At 43.7% G+C, this 22,634-nt stretch overlaps 1 protein-coding gene and 1 long non-coding RNA gene across 4 annotated transcripts in view; one reads left to right on the plus strand and one right to left on the minus strand.

The window, feature by feature from the left end:
• LOC118391637 (phospholipid-transporting ATPase IC-like) overlaps positions 1–22,634 on the plus strand; it is a 77,253-nt gene that overhangs the window by 43,220 nt on the left and 11,399 nt on the right. For all 3 annotated transcript variants that reach the window (XM_052458594.1, XM_052458593.1, XM_052458595.1), the window contains 15 exons: positions 821–1,011; positions 1,736–1,944; positions 2,351–2,394; positions 2,520–2,676; positions 6,001–6,189; positions 6,450–6,562; positions 6,973–7,137; positions 8,956–9,067; positions 9,352–9,427; positions 9,550–9,682; positions 12,639–12,927; positions 16,430–16,653; positions 18,249–18,332; positions 19,117–19,362; positions 19,511–19,649. In XM_052458594.1, the coding sequence (XP_052314554.1) occupies positions 821–1,011; positions 1,736–1,944; positions 2,351–2,394; positions 2,520–2,676; positions 6,001–6,189; positions 6,450–6,562; positions 6,973–7,137; positions 8,956–9,067; positions 9,352–9,427; positions 9,550–9,682; positions 12,639–12,927; positions 16,430–16,653; positions 18,249–18,332; positions 19,117–19,362; positions 19,511–19,649 (2,371 nt within the window). The remainder of the gene's footprint in view (positions 1–820; positions 1,012–1,735; positions 1,945–2,350; positions 2,395–2,519; positions 2,677–6,000; positions 6,190–6,449; positions 6,563–6,972; positions 7,138–8,955; positions 9,068–9,351; positions 9,428–9,549; positions 9,683–12,638; positions 12,928–16,429; positions 16,654–18,248; positions 18,333–19,116; positions 19,363–19,510; positions 19,650–22,634) is intronic.
• LOC127906447 (uncharacterized) lies at positions 20,875–21,622 on the minus strand. Its single transcript, XR_008061389.1, has 3 exons — positions 21,267–21,622; positions 20,987–21,070; positions 20,875–20,930 (listed from the first exon to the last, which is right to left on the minus strand). It is a non-coding gene; the product is annotated as an uncharacterized LOC127906447 (long non-coding RNA).

The following is a 22,634-nucleotide window of genomic DNA, read 5'->3' on the forward strand; positions in this document are numbered from 1 at the left end:
CACACAGCTCGGACACAAGACATGCCACCAGAGGTCTCTTCACAGTCCCCAAGTCCAGAACAGACTACGGGAAGCGCAAAGTACTACAGAGAACCATGACTACATGGAACTCGATTCCACAGTACTACATAGAGCCATGACTACATGGAACTCTATTCCACATCATGTAACTGATGCCAGCAGTAAAATCAGTTTTTTTTTTAAAAAACAGATAAAAATACACCTTATGGAACAGCGAGGACTGTGAAGACACACACACACACACACACACAGACAGACAACATACACACTATAGACAAATACACCTGGATTGTTTTGTAGCGTAGTGGCCTGAGGGCGCACACTTAATGCATTGTGAAATATGTCAAATTTATTTTAATGTTTAAAAATTACTGGAACCTAGGAAGAGTAGCTGCTGCCTTGGCAGGAACTAAATGGGGATCCATAATAAACCCCCAGGTAGAGTAGCTGCTGCCTTGGCAGGAACTAAATGGGGATCCATAATAAACCCCCAGGTAGAGTAGCTGCTGCCTTGGCAGGAACTAATGGGGATCCATAATAAACCCCAGGAAGAGTAGCTGCTGCCTTGGCAGGAACTAATGGGGATCCATAATAAACCCCCAGGAAGAGTAGCTGCTGCCTTGGCATGAACTAAATGGGGATCCATAATAAACCCCAGGAAGAGTAGCTGCTGCCTTGGCAGAAACTAATGGGGATCCATAATAAATACATGCTTGAGATGAGATGAATGCTTGTGGAAATAGAGATGCAGTGTAAGAAAGTATGAAAACTATTGATTTAAATTCCTTCTCCTCTCCAGATCTTTGTAATCCTGGTCCTGTTGTGTGCTGGCCTGGCCATCGGAAACACCTTCTGGTACGAGGAAGTAGGCAGCAAGGCCTGGTATCTGTATGACGGTAAGGACCAGACTGCTTCTTACAGAGGTTTCCTCAGCTTCTGGGGGTACATCATCGTGCTCAACACCATGGTTCCCATCTCCCTCTACGTCAGGTGAGTTCCTAGTATCCTCTGAACGGTCGTATTATCTCCTAGTTCCTAGTATCCTCTGAACGGTCGTATTATCTCCTAGTTCCTAGTATCCTCTGAACGGTTGTATTATCTCCTAGTTCCTAGTATCCCCTGAACGGTTGTATTATCTCCTAGTTCCTAGTATCCCCTGAACGGTCATATTATCTCCTAGTTCCTAGCATCCTCTGAACGGTCGTATTATCTCCTAGTTCCTAGTATCCTCTGAACGGTCGTATTATCTCCTAGTTCCTAGTATCCTCTGAACGGTCGTATTATCTCCTAGTTCCTAGTATCCTCTGAACGGTCGTATTATCTCCTAGTTCCTAGTATCCTCTGAACGGTCGTATTATCTCCTAGTTCCTAGTATCCTCTGAACGGTCGTATTATCTCCTAGTTCCTAGTATCCTCTGAACGGTCATATTATCTCCTAGTTCCTAGTATCCTCTGAACGGTCGCATTATCTCCTAGTATCCTCTGAACGGTCGTATTATCTCCTAGTTCCTTGTATCCTCTGAACGGTCGCATTATCTCCTAGTTCCTAGTATCCTAACACCCATGTACCTGTGTACCTGAGGGAATAATGATAGAATACTGTATTGAGTCGTCATGAGAGTATTTCAGGTCCCCACATCCAGAATAGCTTTCTAATCTACGGTCTTTCCGTGTTTAAAATAAAGGTGAAATATATTTCCAATTTCCTCTCCAGTGTGGAGGTGATTCGTTTGGGCCAGTCTAAGTTCATCAACTGGGACCTTCAGATGTACTACCAGGAGAAAGACACCCCAGCCAAGGCCCGCACCACCACCCTCAACGAGCAACTGGGTCAGATCGAGTACATCTTCTCAGACAAGACCGGTACCCTCACGCAGAACATCATGGCCTTCAAGAAATGCACCATTGCTGGACACACCTTTGGTAAGACCAATTTGTTACATGCTGGCTAGAGTGTAGCTTGATGTTCCCAGATCAGTTCATGCTGTCGTTGTCGAGGTGGTTGTCCTTTCACTACCACCCGCAGTACAAAAAATTACAATTTTATGAACTATTTTCTAAGGATGTCAACCTTGACACATTTCTAGTTAAAAATATTTTAACAATATTCAGCATGGACGCTTACTTCACCGTCCGCTAAATATGTATGTGTGTGACCAGTGACATTTGGTTTGTTGTTATTGCCAAATGACCATTTTTAAAGGTATTGCTTGACTGGACTTCCTGGTATTACTCTGTATTGTTTTTTAATGTAACAGATTTCACCTGTAAACATCGTCTTTGAAGCTTGTGTTATGACGTGATGCATGCATGTCTTTTCATTGGACAGGTGACCCTGCTAATGTTTCGGTTGTACCTCTGGATCGTGGGAAGGTACTTTATTTTTTTTTATATATATTTTTTTTTACTGAAACAGTATTTTATTCAGATTTGACACATACAGTGCTTCATCTATAGGATTGTCTTGATGGTCATTTCTTTCCCTCGGTACTTCACAGCCAGTGGACTTCACCTGGAACAAGTACGCAGACAGGAAGTTTGAGTACTTGGATCATTCCCTGGTGGCCTGCATCCGGTCCAAGAAGGACAAAGACACCTTGGAGTTCTTCAAGCTGCTGTCTTTGTGTCACACTGTCATGGTGGAGCAGAAAGAAGGTGAGGAACCTGCGCAGTGATGATAGAGTTCAAAGTTCAATCAATCATTGGATGATTTTATTTGTTTATTGATTGGTCAGTTCAGAAATCACTGATTACACACATACAGTATGTGATTAGGCCTGTTAATTGGACACACCGAGGAAGACTAGGTAGCCTTCCTTCAGAGTACCATGGAGATCTGGCCCCAGAGTGGATGTGTATTCGGAGTACCATGTAGATCTGGCCCAAGAGTGGATGTGTATTCAGAGTACCATAGAGATCTGGCCCAAGAGTGGATGTGTATTCAGAGTACCATAGAGATCTGGCCCCAGAGTGGATGTGTATTCAGAGTACCATAGAGATCTGGCCCCAGAGTGGATGTGTATTCAGAGTACCATAGAGATCTGGCCCCAGAGTGGATGTGTATTCAGAGTACCATAGAGATCTGGCCCCAGAGTGGATGTGTATTCAGAGTACCATAGAGATCTGGCCCCAGAGTGGATGTGTATTCAGAGTACCATGGAGATCTGGCCCCAGAGTGGATGTGTATTCAGAGTACCATAGAGATCTGGCCCCAGAGTGGATGTGTATTCAGAGAACCATGGAGATCTGGCCCCAGAGTGGATGTGTATTCAGAGTACCATAGAGATCTGGCCCCAGAGTGGATGTGTATTCAGAGTACCATGGAGATCTGGCCCCAGAGTGGATGTGTATTCAGAGTACCATGGAGATCTGGCCCCAGAGTGGATGTGTATTCAGAGTACCATAGAGATCTGGCCCCAGAGTGGATGTGTATTCAGAGTACCATAGAGATCTGGCCCCAGAGTGGATGTGTATTCAGAGTACCATGGAGATCTGGCCCCAGAGTGGATGTGTATTCAGAGTACCATAGAGATCTGGCCCCAGAGTGGATGTGTATTCAGAGTACCATGGAGATCTGGCCCCAGAGTGGATGTGTATTCAGAGTACCATAGAGATCTGGCCCAAGAGTGGATGTGTATTCAGAGTACCATGGAGATCTGGCCCCAGAGTGGATGTGTATTCAGAGTACCATGGAGATCTGGCCCCAGAGTGGATGTGTATTCAGAGTACCATGGAGATCTGGCCCCAGAGTGGATGTGTATTCAGAGTACCATAGAGATCTGGCCCCAGAGTGGATGTGTATTCAGAGTACCATAGAGATCTGGCCCCAGAGTGGATGTGTATTCAGAGTACCATAGAGATCTGGCCCCAGAGTGGATGTGTATTCAGAGTACCATGGAGATCTGGCCCCAGAGTGGATGTGTATTCAGAGTACCATAGAGATCTGGCCCCAGAGTGGATGTGTATTCAGAGTACCATAGAGATCTGGCCCCAGAGTGGATGTGTATTCAGAGTACCATAGAGATCTGGCCCCAGAGTGGATGTGTATTCAGAGTACCATAGAGATCTGGCCCCAGAGTGGATGTGTATTCAGAGTACCATAGAGATCTGGCCCCAGAGTGGATGTGTATTCAGAGTACCATGGAGATCTGGCCCCAGAGTGGATGTGTATTCAGAGTACCATGGAGATCTGGCCCCAGAGTGGATGTGTATTCAGAGTACCATAGAGATCTGGCCCCAGAGTGGATGTGTATTCAGAGTACCATAGAGATCTGGTCCCAGAGTGGATGTGTATTCAGAGTACCATAGAGATCTGGCCCAAGAGTGGATGTGTATTCAGAGTACCATAGAGATCTGGCCCCAGAGTGGATGTGTATTCAGAGTACCATAGAGATCTGGCCCCAGAGTGGATGTGTATTCAGAGTACCATAGAGATCTGGCCCCAGAGTGGATGTGTATTCAGAGTACCATGGAGATCTGGTCCCAGAGTGGATGTGTATTCAGAGTACCATAGAGATCTGGCCCCAGAGTGGATGTGTATTCAGAGTACCATGGAGATCTGGTCCCAGCGTGGATGTGTATTCAGAGTACCATAGAGATCTGGCCCCAGAGTGGATGTGTATTCAGAGTACCATAGAGATCTGGCCCCAGAGTGGATGTGTATTCAGAGTACCATGGAGATCTGGCCCCAGAGTGGATGTGTATTCAGAGTACCATAGAGATCTGGCCCCAGAGTGGATGTGTATTCAGAGTACCATAGAGATCTGGTCCCAGAGTGGATGTGTATTCAGAGTACCATAGAGATCTGGTCCCAGAGTGGATGTGTATTCAGAGTACCATAGAGATCTGGCCCCAGAGTGGATGTGTATTCAGAGTACCATGGAGATCTGGCCCCAGAGTGGATGTGTATTCAGAGTACCATGGAGATCTGGCCCCAGAGTGGATGTGTATTCAGAGTACCATGGAGATCTGGCCCCAGAGTGGATGTGTATTCAGACTACCATGGAGATCTGGCCCCAGAGTGGATGTGTATTCAGAGTACCATAGAGATCTGGCCCCAGAGTGGATGTGTATTCAGAGTACCATGGATATCTGGCCCCAGAGTGGATGTGTATTCAGAGTACCATAGAGATCTGGCCCCAGAGTGGATGTGTATTCAGAGTACCATAGAGATCTGGCCCCAGAGTGGATGTGTATTCAGAGTACCATAGAGATCTGGCCCCAGAGTGGATGTGTATTCAGAGTACCATAGATATCTGGCCCCAGAGTGGATGTGTATTCAGAGTACCATAGAGATCTGGCCCCAGAGTGGATGTGTATTCAGAGTACCATGGAGATCTGGCCCCAGAGTGGATGTGTATTCAGAGTACCATAGAGATCTGGCCCCAGAGTGGATGTGTATTCAGAGTACCATAGAGATCTGGCCCCAGAGTGGATGTGTATTCAGAGTACCATAGAGATCTGGCCCCAGAGTGGATGTGTATTCAGAGTACCATAGAGATCTGGCCCCAGAGTAGATGTGTATTCAGAGTACCATAGAGATCTGGTTCCAGAGTGGATGTGTATTCAGAGTACCATAGAGATATGGTCCCAGAGTGGATGTGTATTCAGAGTACCATAGAGAACAACTTTTAATGAACTACAAGCGCATTTGGCGTTTGAAATCCTCTAGTTAGCACATACAGAACAGAGACAGGGTGAGCAACCTGCATTATAGTCATGCTAGAGGTGAAAATTCAGAAACCAATTCTTATACATAATGGGCTGTTTTCCTGGATACCTAAAAGAAAAAGTATGTTCCTGAACTTGATGGAGAATCCTTAGTCCAGAACCGAGCTTTTATCTTTGTCTGGGAAACCAGTCCAGGTAGTTTTAGTTTAGAGTACCATGGACACCGATGACTATTCTATAATAAAGGTGTGACAACCTCTGGCCACAGAGTTTGTATGTCTTGATGTGTCTGTTGTCCTCAATCCTCAGATGAGTTGGTGTACCAGGCAGCCTCTCCTGATGAGGGAGCTCTGGTGACGGCTGCCAGGAACTTCGGTTTTGTGTTCCTGTCCCGTACCCAGGACACCATCACCATCAGCGAGATGGACCAGGAGATGACCTACGAGGTGCTGGCCCTGCTTGACTTTAACAGCGACCGCAAACGCATGTCCATCATCCGTGAGTGAATATTTTAAGACTGTGATCATGGTGTCCCCTCTAGGGATGTTAAATTCTGGGAATTTTCGCAAAGTTCCGAGGTTTATTGGAATTCCGAGTTGGAGAATTCCCTCCCTGCTCATTCCTTGATGATTTGGAAATCTTCTAACAGGCCTGGATTTATGGGAACTTTGACAAAGCTTCTGAAATGTTGTAATACTAGCCTTTTCACGGTGACCATCTTCCTAACATACAGTCTCCTCTCTCTCTCTCTCTGACAGTGAGGTTCCCTGATGGTCGGATCCGTTTGTACTGCAAAGGAGCAGACACGGTCATCTACGAACGCCTCTCTCCTAACTCCAAACACAAGGAAGTGACCCAGACTGCTCTAGACGTAAGTCACTGGTCACTGTAGCTTCTGTAGCTCAGTTGGTAGAGCATGGCGCTTGTAACGCCAGGGTAGTGGGTTCGATTCCCGGGACCACCCATACGTAGAATGTATGCACACATGACTGTAAGTCGCTTTGGATAAAAGCGTCTGCTAAATGGCATATATTATTATATATTACTGGTGTCTTTTGATAGGCTGAAAACCATCCTTTACATCCAGCCCATGTAGAGTAGTCGGGGCCAGGCTATGAAGCAGGTGTGTGGTTGTATTTTGAGCTGGACTTTCTCTTTTTGGTTGGTCACTTATTGAATGATTCTTGGCTCCAGTGAAAATATCCCCTTGTTTATTCATTGTTTCTCATTCCAGTAATTCCGTGATGTTCAAATAAACCAAAACCTTCTCTTCCGTTGTAGATCTTTGCCAACGAGACTCTCCGGACCTTGTGTCTGTGCTACAAGGATATCAGTAAGCAGGAGTTTGACGCCTGGGCTAAGAAGCACAAGGTTGCCAGTGTTGCTTTGGGCAACAGGGAGGCTGCTCTAGATCGAGTGTATGAACAGATTGAGAGCAACCTCATGGTAGGACGCTTATCCCACATAATGCTAAACAAAATTGACAGTTAAATCTAGGACCTATTTAACCTCAAGGAATCGTCCCTTTTTTTCCCAACGAGTTTGTAGTTGAAGTTTGTAGAAATATGAAAGGAATGTAGGAGAATATAACACATTAGATCTGGTAAAAGATAATACAAAGATAAAACAACCATTTCTTTTTACCATCTTTGAAATGCAAGAGAAAAGCCATAATGTATTATTCCATCCCAGGTGCAATTTAGATATTGGCCACTAGATGGCAGCAGTATATGTGCAAAGTTTTAGTCTGAACCAATGAACCATTGCATTTCTGTTCAACATATTGTATCAAGACTGCCCAAATATGCCTAATTTGTTGATTAATAACTTTTCATGTTCAAAACTGTGCACTCTCCTCAAACAATAGCATAGTATTATTTCACTGTAATAGCTACTGTAAATTGGACAGTGCAGTTAGATTAACACGAATTTAAGCTTTCTGCCTCTATCAGATATGTCCTGAGAAATGTTCTTGTTACTTAAAACCGCATGCTAATCATATTAGCCTACGTTAGCTCAACCATCCTACAGGGGACCCACCAATCCTGAAGAAGTTAAAGGACTGATTCACCGAAATCTATGTAATATCTTTTAGGGCAGTAGAATACAGTGCATTCAGAAAGTATTCAGAATTCTTTACTTTTTCCACATTTTGTTACATTACAGCCTTATTCTAAAATGTATTAATTAGTTTTATCCCCCTTAATCAATCTATACCCAGTAATCCCAAAATTACAAATTTATTCAGAATAAAAAAACGGACATTTACATAAGTATTCTTAGACCCTTTACTCAGTACTTTGTTGAAGCACCTTGGGCAGTGATTACAGCCTTGAGTCTTCTTGGGTATGACTCTACAAGCTTGGCACACCTGTATCTGTGGAGTTTCTTCCATTTCTTCTCTGTAGATCCTATCAAGCTCTGTTAGATTGGTTTGGGAGTGTCGCTGTACAGCTATTTTCAGGTCTCTCCAGAGATGTTCGATCGTGCTCTGGCAGGGCTACTCGAGGACATTCAGAGACTGTCTTGGCTGTGTGCTTAGGGTCGTTGTCCTGTTGGAAGGTGAACCTTTGCCCCATTCTGAGGTCCTGAGCGCTCTGGATCAAGGATCTCTCTGTTCTTTTATCCGTTCATCTTTCCCTCGATCCTGACTAGTCTCCCAGTCCCTGAAAAACATCCCCTTCACCTCCCTGATCAAGGACCTTCTCTCCCGATTGCTCAGTTTGGCTGGGCGGCCAGCTCCAGGAAGAGTCTTGGTGTTCCAATCATCTTCCATTTAAGAATGATGGATGCCACTGTGTTCTTGGGGACCTTCAATGCTGCAGAATTGTTTTGGTACCCTTCCCCAGATCTGTGTCTCGGCGCTCTACTGACAATTCCTTTGACCTCATGGCTTGATTTTTGCTCAGTCATCCACTGTCAACTGTGGGACCTTATATAGACAGGTGTGTGCCTTTCCAAATCATGTCCAATCAATTGAATTTACCACAGGTGGACTCCAGTCAAGTTGTAGAAACAACTCAAGGATGATCAATGGAAACCGGATGTACCTGAGTTTTATTTTTTAAATATCTTTTAGAATAAGGCATAACATAATAAAATGTGGGGGAAGTCTGAATATTTTACGAATGTACTATATGTTCTACAAGTTCCAGTAGTTGATGTGTACATACACGCTGTTCAGAGCTTTGCCTCGCCCAAAAGTTGCTGCTTCCTTCTACTCTTAAAGGAGACATGTTTGCTTTGTTTTGTCCTCATCGGCAGATGATCGGAGCGACTGCCATCGAGGACAAGCTACAGGACGGGGTTCCTGAGACCATCGCCAAGCTGGCAAAGGCTGACATCAAGATCTGGGTCCTGACTGGAGATAAGAAAGGTATAGTCTCAGGGGCGGCCCGTCTCTGTGGTGGGGAGAGCCTCTGGAATATTCGTCTCTATGCAACCAGAGACTGGGGTTCCCTATATAGTGGCCAGGGCTCATAGTAATGTACTATAGGATGTCATGTTTACCTCCCAACAATGTTTTACTGTTGACATTAAGTATCGAGATCAAACCTTCTTGAGCTGCTACTTCACGGAGTCTGCAGCTTGATGGATTAGATGTGTATTGATGGCTGGGATGGAAAGAAACATGGAGGCCTTACCATTTCCTGCTTGCAGAAACGGCTGAGAACATTGGCTATTCCTGTAAGCTGCTTACCGATGATATGCAGATCCACTATGGAGAGGATGTCAAGTAGGTTTGATTTTCAATAATACTTACATCCTCTGGGATCAAATATACATCTTGTTAATTAATATACAGTTTGTTATTTTTAAACCCCTTTACATTTAAATCATTCTGTGTTTTGTGACCAGTGAGAAGCTGCGGATCAGACAGGCAAACCGAAGGGATCAGCCGCCTGCGTTCGGTCGGACCAGGAAGAAGGTACCGGATCTTTTCTTCCCTGAGCCTGGCAGGAACGCTCTCATCATCACTGGAGGCTGGCTGGTGAGTGTAGTAGCCTACTACGTCGTAGTTGGTCTCCAACTTGGTCGACCGAAAGTCGTGTATTTTTCCGTATATAGACGCACCATATGTGTTGGAATAAAATCAACTATATGCATTGAGCGTGTCTGATGCTTTAAGCTCACTGTTTCATTAAATAAGACACGTGATTCAAGAGGGAGCCAGAGATCAAGATGAAAAAAAACACTAATTGACCTGAACATCCTCTTCTCCCGCTAGCCTTCTGTTATGCTGTTGAAGGTGCCGGTAACTAGGTTACACGAGTGGTCGGCAACTCTTTTTTTTTTTTTTTTTTTTTCATGTGGAATGCCAGTTTCTTTATGTTACCATTTCTACCGATCTGCATGGTTTTCATATGCACATTTTCATTTAATTTATAATAACGTCGTATCTCAAAATCATTGTCATGTGGGTAATCAAAATTCTATCTGAATGAAAATACAACAAATAATAATAAATCATCAATAAACAGTAACTGTCAATAAACAGTAACTTATATTACTGACTGTGGAGAAGTAGGCTACATAAAGCCAACAAATAAAAACATTGCAGCCTGCAGGTAGAACATATCCCGATCAAAAAATTAATATCCTATAAATCACATTGGCGGTGCATGACCTGTCTGCAAAGAACTTGAAATATTGTATCAACTATCACCAGAAGCTCACACTTTTGTATAAAATGTTCTGGGCCCTCTGAGTTTCCCGTGTCAGTGTGCTCCAGACAGACACAGCTGGAGGCTGTTCAGGGGGTGTTAGTGGTAATCAGGTAGTCCTATTTTATGACGTTTCCACTGGATCAGAGCTATGAGATATTTTTCCCAAATGGGGGAGAGCTGGAAATATATATATTTTTTTCAAATACATTGTGGATCTATTGTCTTGCTCAATTTAATGTTAAAACAAACTTTGTTTGCTTGGTGTTTTGAGGTGAAGAAAACAAAATGACTTTGAGAAGCTCATTAGTGGAGGTGAGTTAAGACAATCAGAAATACTCTCAGATTCCCAAAATGGGCACATTTAATAGGAAGAATCAATCTATCTTTTTAGACTGTTAAGAGTATTTATCTGGTCAATATCTCAGTGTATTATGTCTGTTTGTAACAGTGTTTTATATGTGAAAATGTGATCATATTATAAATTGTATTTTAATGTTTAAGGACTCTTGGAAGATTAGTCCAAATGAGGACATTAAAGAGATCCTAATCAAATCAAATGACTTATTAATTACTGTCACATGCTCTTATGTAATCCTTTATAAAGACTTCAGAACAGGCAGAGGCTAAATGTAATTTACATAAGCATAGACCACTTAAACTCATACAACACTTCCATTTTGCGTGCAGGCCTAGTACTACTTCTATGTGTAATCAGGTGTGCATCCTTACTCCACCTTGACAAGAGCACTCAAAAACAAAAGACGATCAATAAATTGACGACTCATTTAATGGAATGAAATGAACAAAAACTTGTTTTTCACTAGTGTTGTATTGGTTGTTGTTAGGAATTTTATGAATAATGACTAAACAATATCTACATTTTAAATAGAAATATAACTAATTAAGCTTATACTCTGTTTTATTATATCTGATTAACAATATGAATTCATAAGTGAGGGATTGTGGAGCCTGAAACGGGGGGTAATAAAATAAATACCATTCCAGCCAGGTTAGAGAAGATTGGAAGTGTTTTTTTAAAGTAAGCAGAAAGGGTAATCAACCTATGGTTGAACCGACTCAACTTAGCACTGGAATGTTCAGATAAAGACCGCGTTTTCTTAGGTTTTCCATTAGCTGGATCTGTCAGCTAAGTGGTGATGCATAATGGTGAGGGGTCAAGAGTTAATTCAGTTCTATTGTGTGTCATGTGTGTGCGCTAGTAGGTCGGAATGAACTTTTTAAATCTGCTTTGTCTTGGTCGAGAGGAGGAGATTCATTCTAGTAGGTCGGAATGAACTTTTTAAATCTGCTTTGTCTTGGTCGAGAGGAGGAGATTCATTCTAGTAGGTCGGAATGAACTTTTTAAATCTGCTTTGTCTTGGTCGAGAGGAGGAGATTCATTCTAGTAGGTCGGAATGAACTTTTTAAATCTGCTTTGTCTTGGTCGAGAGGAGGAGATTCATTCTAGTAGGTCGGAATGAACTTTTTAAATCTGCTTTGTCTTGGTCGAGAGGAGGAGATTCATTCTAGAACCAATTACGTCTTGTTATTGTATATAAACTGTTGTCCGTGGTTACATGGCAGCGCGCTCCGAGAATAAATACTATTATCTCATTTTGAGAAGACTGGTCTCCGTCTATTTTATGCAAATAAGAATCTTACAAATTCTCATAAAATAGACTTAGTGAATTAAATTAATGAAAATATATTGGAATAATGAAATTATACCAACAGTTGTGTGCTCTGCTCTGTGCTATATGTAATGGGGAATTGATAGACACTAACAATCAAATGCTTTAAATTCACACAGTGAAGTTATGAATCAATTAATGTGCAAAAATTGCCTAAGCAAGTGAAATAGATAATAAACAAAAGTGAAATAAAGAATAAGAAGTGAGGAGTGAACATTTTTTTGTCTCTCTCCATGTCTGTCTGTGTCTCTCCCTGTCTGTCTGTGTCTCTCTCTGTCTGTCTGTGTCTCTCCCTGTCTGTCTGTGTCTCTCCCTGTCTGTCTGTGTCTCTCCCTGTCTGTCTGTGTCTCTCTCTCCGTGTCTGTCTGTGTCTCTCTCTCCGTGTCTGTCTGTGTCTCTCTCTCCGTGTCTGTCTGTGTCTCTCTCTCCGTGTCTGTCTGTCTCTCTCTCCGTGTCTGTCTGTCTCTCTCTCTCCGTGTCTGTCTCTCTCTCTCTCTCTCCGTGTCTGTCTCTCTCTCTCTCTCTCCGTGTCTGTCTCTCTCTCTCTCCGTGTCTGTCTGTCTCTCTCTCCGTGTCTGTCTGTCTGCAGAACGAGATCTTATACGAGAAGAAAAAGAAGCGCCGCCGTCTTCGACTGAAGCGTCTCGGTAAGAGACCCGCCTCCACCACGCCCCAGGATGCCGCCCAGCCAATCGACGACTGGGAGAAGGAGACTCGTCAGGTGGACTTTGTGAACATGGCGTGCGAGTGCGAAGCGGTCATCTGCTGTCGTGTCACGCCAAAACAAAAGGCCAACGTGGTCAGCCTGGTGAAGAAGTATAAGAAGGCTGTCACGCTGTCCATCGGAGACGGAGCCAACGACGTCAACATGATAAAGAGTACGCCAGGAGATTCATTCATTTACTCTTTAAGTTATTCATTATTTATTAGTCATTGTTAAAGCTAGAATCTTTCATTGAAAAAATAAGTGGCGGCCTCCCGGGTGGCGCAGTGGTTAAGGGCGCTGTACTGCAGCGCCAGCTGTGCCATCAGAGTCCCTGGGTTCGCGCCCAGGCTTTGTCGTAACTGGCCGCGACCGTGAGGTCCGTGGGGCGACGCACAATTGGCCTAGCGTTGTCCGGATTAGGGAGGGCTTGGTCGGTAGGGATGTCCTTGTCTCATCGCGCACCAGCGACTCCTGTGGCGGGCCGGGCGCAGTGAGCGCTAACCAAGGTTGCCAGGTGCACGGTGTTTCCTCCAACACATTGGTGGGGCTGGCTTCCGGGATGGATGCGCACTGTGTTAAGAAGCAGTGCGGCTTGGTTGGGTTGTGTATCGGAGGACGCTTGACTTTCAACCTTCGTCTCTCCCGAGCCCGTACGGGAGTTGTAGCGATGAGACAAGCTACTACAACAATTGGATACCACAAAATTGGGGAGAAAAAGGGGTAAAATTCAACAAAATAAAGAAGGAAATTTTTTTTAAAATTAAAAAATAAGTGGCTGTTTTAAAAAAATTCATAGACCGCTCTGCAATAACTGACCGTCCATTATATAAAAATGATAGTTTTAACCATGCTATGCTGTGTTTTTTTTTTACATTGTTAAAAATAATATTGGCGTAAAACAAGCTTATTTTCTGGGTTCTGATGGGGTACGACAGTTGAACTGAGCTCATGAAGCATTTATACGTTTATATTCTTCAGGAATCAATGACTATACAAGATATCGTTAATTTGATGTAGCAACCAAATATTATAGCTTTAAAGATGAATTATATTTTCACCACACAGATTAATTACCATAGGGTTAGAAATGTATTAAATTAATATTGATTGCTATTATACTCTTGACCCCGTTTACTTCAAGCTAAATGTATACTTCTGTGGTGTTTGAGATCAAGATTGTTTGATATCGATTCTGCTCCTTGCCCTGCTCTAAAGGATCCCCTACAGTTCACCATTACTGACTACTTCTTTCTCCCCATATAGCTCCATCTGTACTTCTCCCTGTCTCGCTCCATCTGTACTTCTCCCTGTCTCGCTCCATCTGTACTTCTCCCTGTCTCGCTCCATCTGTACTTCTCCCTGTCTCGCTCCATCTGTACTTCTCCCTGTCTCGCTCCATCTGTACTTCTCCCTGTCTCGCTCCATCTGTACTTCTCCCTGTCTCGCTCCATCTGTACTTCTCCCTGTCTCGCTCCATCTGTACTTCTCCCTGTCTCTCATTCAATTACATTTAAATTCAATAGACTTTATTGACATGGGCAAGTTAAATCACTTACATTGTCCAAGTACATAACAACAATAGTGGGACTAACAGTAATAATAATAGTTGTAATGATTTTCTCTCTCTCCAGCTGCAGACATCAGTGTGGGTATATCATATTCTCTGTCTTTGTCCCCCCCCAGCTGCAGACATCAGTGTGGGTATATCATATTCTCTGTTTTTGTCCCCCAGCTGCAGAAATCAGTGTGGGTATATCATATTCTCTGTTTTGTCCCCCAGCTGCAGAAATCAGTGTGGGTATATCATATTCTCTGTTTTTGTCCCCTCCCCCCCAGCTGCAGACATCAGTGTGGGTATATCATATTCTCTGTTTTTGTCCCCCCAGCTGCAGACATCAGTGTGGGTATATCATATTCTCTGTTTTTGTCCCCCCCAGCTGCAGACATCAGTGTGGGTATATCATATTCTCTGTTTTTGTCCCCCCAGCTGCAGGCATCGGTGTGGGTATATCATATTCTCTGTTTTGTCCCCCCAGCTGCAGACATCAGTGTGGGTATATCATATTCTCTGTTTTTGTCCCCCCCAGCTGCAGACATCAGTGTGGGTATATCATATTCTCTGTCTTTGTCCCCCCCAGCTGCAGACATCAGTGTGGGTATATCATATTCTCTGTCTTTGTCCCCCCCCAGCTGCAGACATCAGTGTGGGTATATCATATTCTCTGTTTTTGTCCCCCCAGCTGCAGACATCAGTGTGGGTATATCATATTCTCTGTCTTTGTCCCCCCCCAGCTGCAGACATCAGTGTGGGTATATCATATTCTCTGTCTTTGTCCCCCCCCCAGCTGCAGACATCAGTGTGGGTATATCATATTCTCTGTCTTTGTCCCCCCCCAGCTGCAGACATCAGTGTGGGTATATCATATTCTCTGTCTTTGTCCCCCCCCAGCTGCAGACATCAGTGTGGGTATATCATATTCTCTGTTTTTGTCCCCCAGCTGCAGACATCAGTGTGGGTATATCATATTCTCTGTTTTTGTCCCCCAGCTGCAGACATCGGTGTGGGTATATCATATTCTCTGTCTTTGCCCCCCCAGCTGCAGACATCAGTATGGGTATATCATATTCTCTGTCTTTGCTCCCCCCCCCCAGCTGCAGACATCGGTGTGGGTATATCATATTCTCTGTTTTTGCCCCCCAGCTGCAGACATCAGTGTGGGTATATCATATTCTCTGTCTTTGCCCCCCAGCTGCAGACATCAGTGTGGGTATATCATATTCTCTGTCTTTGCCCCCCCAGCTGCAGACATCAGTGTGGGTATATCATATTCTCTGTCTTTGCCCCCCCCCAGCTGCAGACATCAGTGTGGGTATATCATATTCTCTGTTTTGTCCCCCCCCAGCTGCAGACATCAGTGTGGGTATATCATATTCTCTGTTTTTGTCCCCCCCAGCTGCAGACATCAGTGTGGGTATATCATGTTCTCTGTCTTTGTCTCCCCCCAGCTGCAGACATCAGTGTGGGTATATCATATTCTCTGTTTTTGTCCCCCCAGCTGCAGACATCAGTGTGGGTATATCATGTTCTCTGTCTTTGTACTTCTCCCCCCCAGCTGCAGACATCAGTGTGGGTATATCATATTCTCTGTTTTTGTCCCCCCAGCTGCAGACATCAGTGTGGGTATATCATATTCTCTGTCTTTGTCCCCCCAGCTGCAGACATCAGTGTGGGTATATCATGTTCTCTGTCTTTGTCCCCCCCCCCCAGCTGCAGACATCAGTGTGGGTATATCATATTCTCTGTTTTTGTCCCCCCCAGCTGCAGACATCGGTGTGGGTATATCATATTCTCTGTTTTTGTCCCCCCCCAGCTGCAGACATCGGTGTGGGTATATCATATTCTCTGTTTTTGTCCCCCCAGCTGCAGACATCGGTGTGGGTATATCATATTCTCTGTTTTTGTCCCCCAGCTGCAGACATCGGTGTGGGTATATCATATTCTCTGTTTTTGTCTTCCCCCAGCTGCAGACATCGGTGTGGGTATATCATATTCTCTGTTTTTGTCCCCCAGCTGCAGACATCGGTGTGGGTATATCATATTCTCTGTTTTTCCCCCCCCCAGCTGCAGACATCGGTGTGGGTATATCATATTCTCTGTTTTTGTCCCCCCCCAGCTGCAGACATCGGTGTGGGTATATCTGGACAGGAGGGCATGCAGGCGGTGATGTCCAGTGACTATGCCTTCGCTCAGTTCCGGTACCTGGAGCGTCTCCTGCTGGTCCACGGTCGCTGGTCCTACATCCGCATGTGCAAGTTCCTCCGCTTCTTCTTCTTCAAGAACTTTGCCTTCACCCTGGTCCACTTCTGGTACTCCTTCTTCAATGGGTTCTCAGCTCAGGTGAGGGAATGTTCTCGAGGGAGGGTGTGTACCGAACGGCAACTTATTTACTATATCAGGGCTGCCAAACCATGTTCCTGGGGATCTACCCTCCTGTAGGTTTTCACTCCAACCCCAGTTGTAACTAACCTGATTTAGCTTAGCAACCAGCTCATTCATTATAATCAGGTATGTTAGATTAGAGTTGAAGTGACAACCAGCTCATTCATTATAATCAGGTATGTTAGATTAGGGTTGAAGTGACAACCAGCTCATTCATTATAATCAGGTATGTTAGATTAGGGTTGAAGTGACAACCAGCTCATTCATTATAATCAGGTATGTTAGATTAGGGTTGAAGTTGACAACCAGCTCATTCATTATAATCCGGTATGTTAGATTAGGGTTGAAGTGACAACCAGCTCATTCATTATAATCAGGTATGTTAGATTAGGGTTGAAGTGACAACCAGCTCATTCATTATAATCAGGTATGTTAGATTAGGGTTGAAGTGACAACCAGCTCATTCATTATAATCCGGTATGTTAGATTAGGGGTTGAAGTGACAACCAGCTCATTCATTATAATCCGGTATGTTAGATTAGGGTTGAAGTGACAACCAGCTCATTCATTATAATCAGGTATGTTAGATTAGGGTTGAAGTGACAACCAGCTCATTCATTATAATCAGGTATGTTAGATTAGGGTTGAAGTGACAACCAGCTCATTCATTATAATCAGGTATGTTAGATTAGGGTTGAAGTGACAACCAGCTCATTCATTATAATCAGGTATGTTAGATTAGGGTTGAAGTGACAACCAGCTCATTCATTATAATCAGGTATGTTAGATTAGGGTTGAAGTGACAACCAGCTCATTCATTATAATCAGGTATGTTAGATTAGGGTTGAAGTGACAACCAGCTCATTCATTATAATCAGGTATGTTAGATTAGGGTTGAAGTGACAACCAGCTCATTCATTATAATCAGGTATGTTAGATTAGGGTTGAAGTGACAACCAGCTCATTCATTATAATCAGGTATGTTAGATTAGGGTTGAAGTGACAACCAGCTCATTCATTATAATCAGGTATGTTAGATTAGGGTTGAAGTGACAACCAGCTCATTCATTATAATCAGGTATGTTAGATTAGGGTTGAAGTGACAACCTGCAGGACTGTAGGTCTCCAGGAATGGAGTTGGACAGCCCTGCACTACATAGTAGTGAGCGCACGGCGCGGGGCGCACGGCGCGGGGGCGGGGGGGAGCGTGGGGACGGCGCGGGGGGCGTGGGGAGCGGAGGGCGCACGGCTATGTATAGGGAGTACCAGTACTGAGTTGATCTGCAGGGGTACAAGGTATTTGAAGTAGCTATGTACATATAGGTAGAGGTACGGTGACTAGGTAGCAGGATGGACAGTAGCAGTCATGCTGTCTCTCTCATGTATTCATTGAACCCTTATCTAGACTGACTTTAAAAAAAAAAACAATTACTTTAGTAACTTTCCGTAACATCTACTATGGTAAAGAGGATTTATCCTAAATGCGTACATGTATGACAGAAGAATGAATGAATGATTATTATTTTATTTATGACTTTTTGTTCCCACTCCAGGTTGCCTATGAAGACTGGTTCATTACTTTATACAACGTGATGTACAGCTCCCTTCCCGTCCTGTTGGTTGGCTTATTGGATCAGGTAAGCTTTAAATATGGCACACGGACAATAGTTGAACATCCGAAACGTTTGTCTTGGCGTTGTCACCTCTTGTTGAAAATAATATATTAGCGTAAAAAAATTTTTTTGAAATTCTCCTACTTTAATTTATCTTCTTTACATGTTTTTAAATTATTCACATTTTAATCAAAATCCTTTTTGTATTTTCATCACTCAATGACTCCTATGTGTCTTCAGTCTCCTGTTCTCATCTTGAAGAACAACGGATACATCTTTTTGCTCAGTTTAATCCGTTGTTCTTCAAGATGAGAACAGGTGACTGACGTTTCGAAGTCAAGCTGACGTCTCCTTCAGCCCTGTGTAGGATCTTCTGAAATTTAAATGGGGACCTCTGAGACAATATATAATCTGAGTATCAAACACTATACTTTAATTTTTTTTTTTATTCAAATGGTTATAGAATACAACCGATTTAGTGTCAACTAAGAACGTCTTACACTATTCAAATACGGGACCTAAAATTGAGGTATTATGGACACACAGGGTTAACTGTGCCACCTAATAATCCCCAGTTTACAATTGGCTCATTCATCCCCCTCCTCTCCCCTGTGACTATTCCCCAGGTCGTTGCTGTAAATGAGAACGTGTTCTCAGTCAACTTACCTGGTAAAATAAGGGGGGGGGGACAAAGGAGTATAATTTTTCCAACTGGGGTCCCCTCCAAGTGTCAATGTGGGGTTGAGTGCAGTAGAAGTTTGGGAACCCCTGAGCTAATATGTCATTTCTGTTTCCTGTTTCCTTGAAGGACGTGAACGACAAACTGAGTAGAAAGTTCCCCAAGTTATACGTCCCTGGTCAGCAGGGGGCGCTGTTCAACTACAAGAACTTCTTCATCAGTCTGTTCCACGGCATCTTCACCTCTCTGGTGATCTTCTTCATCCCGTACGGGGCGTTCCTCCAGACCATGGGGCAGAACGGAGAGGCACCGTCAGACTACCAGTCCCTGGCTGTGGTCATGGCTTCCTCTCTCATCTTCACAGTCAACATGCAGGTAGCTGGAGAATGATTGGTTGATTGGTTGGATTGGGTGCTGTTCTTTTTTTAAAGAAAACTGTTCACCTCGAATGCAAAGACTGATGAGGTAATTTTATAGCTGTTAACAAGTGATGTATTTTCCTGTCTCTTCTGTCCTCTCCCAGATCTCTCTGGAGACGTCATACTGGACCTTCGTGAACTGCTTCGCCGTCCTCTGCAGTATAGCCATATACTTCGGCATCATGTTCGATATCCACAGTGCAGGAATCCACGTCATCTTCCCATCAACCTTCACTTTCACCGGTGAGTTCTGCGTAATCGCTGCGGTGTATTCATCAGTAGCCCACCGTAGTGAAATGTTTTGCAACTGAAAGAATTTCACAATGAAAATGGGAGTTTTTTTATTGGAAAGGTTCAGGTTAGTCCAGGCCATTTTCGGCTGTTGGTTTCCGTTTGGTTCCTACACACTTGGGTCTTGTTTTTCGTTGCGGAACGTTTTAAAACGTTGTGCCCTAATGAACATGACCCTGGCCATATGGCTCTTATCACAGATGGTGGGGGTGATGATGATTATGATCAGGTTTTTAAAATTCATTGGTAGCACCGGTGTTCCCAATTTAAACATTAAATCTCGGAGCAGCAGATATTTTTTTTATTGATTGCCATTATAGCATATTGGGACTATATGAATTGTAGCTGCTTTTGAAGCACATGCTCTAGAAACTAATATTTAACCCTGTAAAGACGTTTGTTTATTATTAAAAACCTACAATGTTGATTTAGAAAAACCTGTTATCGAAATTTAAAAGAGTATTTTGTGTAATATTAGGTTTCTGAACTCTTTTATTTTTTTTCAAAGAGCGTCAAGTTTGTGAGTGAGGTCATGCAAGATATCATTCGTTCATTCATTAATTGATTGCTGTGATCTTTGATTTTCCTAAGCAGGGGTCCCCCCATCAGCTTTGGGGAACATCCTGCGTCATGTCTAAGGTCGCACTCTTCATAACACACACTCTTGTTGGCGGAGAGAATATTTTGCAGGTTTAAAGTTTATTTCCTGTAAATCCATTTGGCCATGGGATGGAGATTATTCAAAAAAAGTAATCGCCATTTGAAAGCTCATTTCCTGCAATTCCACACATTTTGGCATGAAGTACAGATCATTCTTGTTTTAAAGCTCATTTCCTACAATTGTACAATATTTAGTCATTTCTTATGTATGTTCATGTGATATCTGAGTAACTCAATGAGATAAAAATACGTTAGCTGACATGGGCTAGTTGATCTGGACATTTATAAAGCGTAATAAATATCTCTGAGGTCTGCAATGACTGACATGACGAGAAAAACGGCTGATGCTCTACCTCATTTAGAAAACGGCTGATGCACTACCTCATTTAGAAAACGGCTGATGCACTACCTCATTTGGAAAACGGCTGATGCACTACCTCATTTGGAAAACGGCTGATGCTCTACTCATTTGGAAAACGGCTGATGCACTTCATTTGGAAAACGGCTGATGCACTACCTCATTTGGAAAACGGCTGATGCACTACCTCATTTGGAAAACGGCTGATGCACTACCTCATTTGGAAAACGGCTGATGCTCTACCTCATTTGGAAAACGGCTGATGCTCTACCTCATTTGGAAAACGGCTGATGCACTACCTCATTTGGAAAACGGCTGATGCACTACCTCATTTGGAAAACGGCTGATGCACTACCTCATTTAGAAAACGGCTGATGCACTACCTCATTTAGAAAACGGCTGATGCACTACCTCATTTGGAAAACGGCTGATGCACTACCTCATTTGGAAAACGGCTGATGCTCTACCTCATTTAGAAAACGGCTGATGCTCTACCTCATTTGGAAAACGGCTGATGCACTACCTCATTTAGAAAACGGCTGATGCACTACCTCATTTGGAAAACGGCTGATGCACTACCTCATTTGGAAAACGGCTGATGCACTACCTCATTTGGAAAACGGCTGATGCACTACCTCATTTGGAAAACGGCTGATGCACTACCTCATTTGGAAAACGGCTGATGCACTACCTCATTTGGAAAACGGCTGATGCACTACCTCATTTGGAAAACTGCACCTTGTGTATTCTACTATTACAACTTTCAGGAGTCAGTTAAAAGCTGGACTGAGTTGCTTTTTGTTAGCTAGCTAACAAAAAAGAACAGCTTCTTTTGAAAAATGGTTCCCAAACTGTGGGGCCCCCTCTGGCGACCGGCGTGCCCCACAGTTTGGGAACCCCTGTTCTAAAGAAGTGATCTTTCTTTTTGCCTCCAAATGTTTAGATGTACTGGTAAAATTACCAGGTTGTTAGCTAGCTGAGGTAACATGACTGATGTTTAGATGTACTGGTAAAGTTACCAGATTGTTAGCTAGCTGAGGTAACATGACTGATGTTTAGATGTACTGGTAAAGTTACCAGGTTGTTAGCTAGCTGAGGTAACATGACTGATGTTTAGATGTACTGGTAAAGTTACCAGGTTGTTAGCTAGCTGAGGTAACATGACTGATGTTGAGATGTACTGGTAAAGTTACCAGATTGTTAGCTAGCTGAGGTAACATCAAATCAAATCAAATCAAATTTATTTATATAGCCCTTCGTACATCAGCTGATATCTCAAAGTGCTGTACAGAAACCCAGCCTAAAACCCCAAACAGCAAACAATGCAGGTGTAAAAGCACGGTGGCTAGGAAAAACTCCCTAGAAAGGCCAAAACCTAGGAAGAAACCTAGAGAGGAACCGGGCTATGTGGGGTGGCCAGTCCTCTTCTGGCTGTGCCGGGTAGAGATTATAACAGAACATGACCAAGATGTTCAAATGTTCATATAAATGACCAGCATGGTCGAATAATAATAAGGCAGAACAGTTGAAACTGGAGCAGCAGCACAGTCAGGTGGACTGGGGACAGCAAGGAGCCTTCATGTCAGGTAGTCCTGGGGCACGGTCCTAGGGCTCAGGTCAGTTGAAACTGGAGCAGGAGCATGGCCAGGTGGACTGGGGACAGCAAGGAGTCCTCATGTCAGGTAGTCCTGGGACATGGTCCTAGGGCTCAGGTCCTCCGAGAGAGAGAAAGAAAGAGAGAAGGAGAGAATTAGAGAACGCACACTTAGATTCACACAGGACACCGAATAGGACAGGAGAAGTACTCCAGATATAACAAACTGACCCTAGCCCCCGACACATAAACTACTGCAGCATAAATACTGGAGGCTGAGACAGGAGGGGTCAGGAGACACTGTGGCCCCATCCGAGGACACCCC

This window comes from Oncorhynchus keta, chromosome 12 (assembly GCF_023373465.1).
Source record: "Oncorhynchus keta strain PuntledgeMale-10-30-2019 chromosome 12, Oket_V2, whole genome shotgun sequence".
NCBI lineage: Eukaryota > Metazoa > Chordata > Actinopteri > Salmoniformes > Salmonidae > Oncorhynchus > Oncorhynchus keta.